Below are 1,192 nucleotides of genomic sequence, written 5' to 3'. Positions count from 1 at the left end.
AGAGAGATGAGACAAAAACTACATATTACAAATTAATAAAGTACAGCAGCATGTATGCAACATCATGTGTCTAGCCTTATGTTAGATTTTAATTTGACAAGATTATTATTTTCCCTACATTTGAATGCACACACAATTGCATATTTAAATCAATTTAAACTATTTCAAAAGGATGAAAATTTCAGGGTGTTACAAACCTACCCCCTTAAGATGAATTTCGTCCTTGAGATTCTGCCGATGGCTCAAAAAGTTGTGGATATTCTGATCTCAAATCCTCCTCTTGCTCCCATGTTGCCTTAGCCTCTGAGTACCGATTCCACTGTACCTTGCACATCCGTATAACACGACTTCTAGTGACCTTTTCTGCTGTCTCTAATATCTTAATGGGATACTCTAGATATGTGAGGTTCTCTTTCACACTGAGCTCTTCCAAAGGCAATTGCTCCTCAGGCACACAAAGGCACTTCTTGAGTTGAGACACATGAAAAACATCGTGCACACCTGACAAGCTTTCTGGTAGTTCCAATTGATAAGCAACTTCACCTCTTCTCTCAAGAACCTTAAACAGACCAATATACCTTGGTTCTAATTTACCTTTCATGCTAAACCTCTTTATGCCATTCATCGGTGACACTTTGAGATACATATAATCTCCTACTTGAAAAACCAAATCCCTTCTCCTAGTATCCGCATAGCTTTTCTGGCGAGACTGTGCCACTTTTAAATTATCTCTAATCATCTACACTTGTTCTTCGGCATCTCTAAGCACATCTGGACCAAACACTTGACTCTCACCTGTCTGATTCCAAAATAACGGTGTTCTACACTTTCGTCCATATAATGCTTCAAAAGGTGCCATCTTGAAACTCTTCTGGTAACTGTTGTTGTATGAAAATTCAGCGTAAGGCAAACTTTTATCCCAATTGGTACCATATTGCAATGCAGAAGCTCTCAACATATCTTCCAATATTTGGTTCGTCCATTCAGTTTGTCCGTCGGTCTATGGATGATATGCTGTGCTAAAATTCAACTTTGTCCCTAAAGATTCATGTACTTTCTGCCAATAGTGGGACGTGAATTGAGTACCTTGATCAGACACGATCTTCTTAGGAACTCCATGTAGACTCACTATCTCTCCATATACAATTCAGCCAACTTTGCACTGGTATAGACGGTCTTGACCGACAAAAAG

General features: G+C 39.0%; 1 protein-coding gene across 1 annotated transcript; it reads right to left on the bottom strand.

The window, feature by feature from the left end:
* Positions 1 to 205: 205 nt before the first annotated feature.
* On the bottom strand, positions 206 to 625 carry LOC136465447 (uncharacterized). The gene has a single exon (XM_066464174.1). It carries the CDS (start codon positions 623 to 625, stop codon positions 206 to 208), a length of 420 nt encoding a protein of 139 aa, XP_066320271.1.
* Positions 626 to 1,192: the final 567 nt, after the last annotated feature.

The sequence above is a fragment of the Miscanthus floridulus genome, chromosome 7 (assembly GCF_019320115.1).
Source record: "Miscanthus floridulus cultivar M001 chromosome 7, ASM1932011v1, whole genome shotgun sequence".
In the NCBI taxonomy this organism is placed as follows: Eukaryota; Viridiplantae; Streptophyta; class Magnoliopsida; order Poales; family Poaceae; genus Miscanthus; species Miscanthus floridulus.
The sequence above is the reverse complement of the archived record's forward strand: the minus strand, read 5'-3'. Positions and strand labels throughout refer to the sequence as shown.

Bases quoted from the DNA above. Each gene is read 5' to 3' on its own strand.
- LOC136465447 (XM_066464174.1), bottom strand. From the start codon at position 625: ATGAATGGCATAAAGAGGTTTAGCATGAAAGGTAAATTAGAACCAAGG.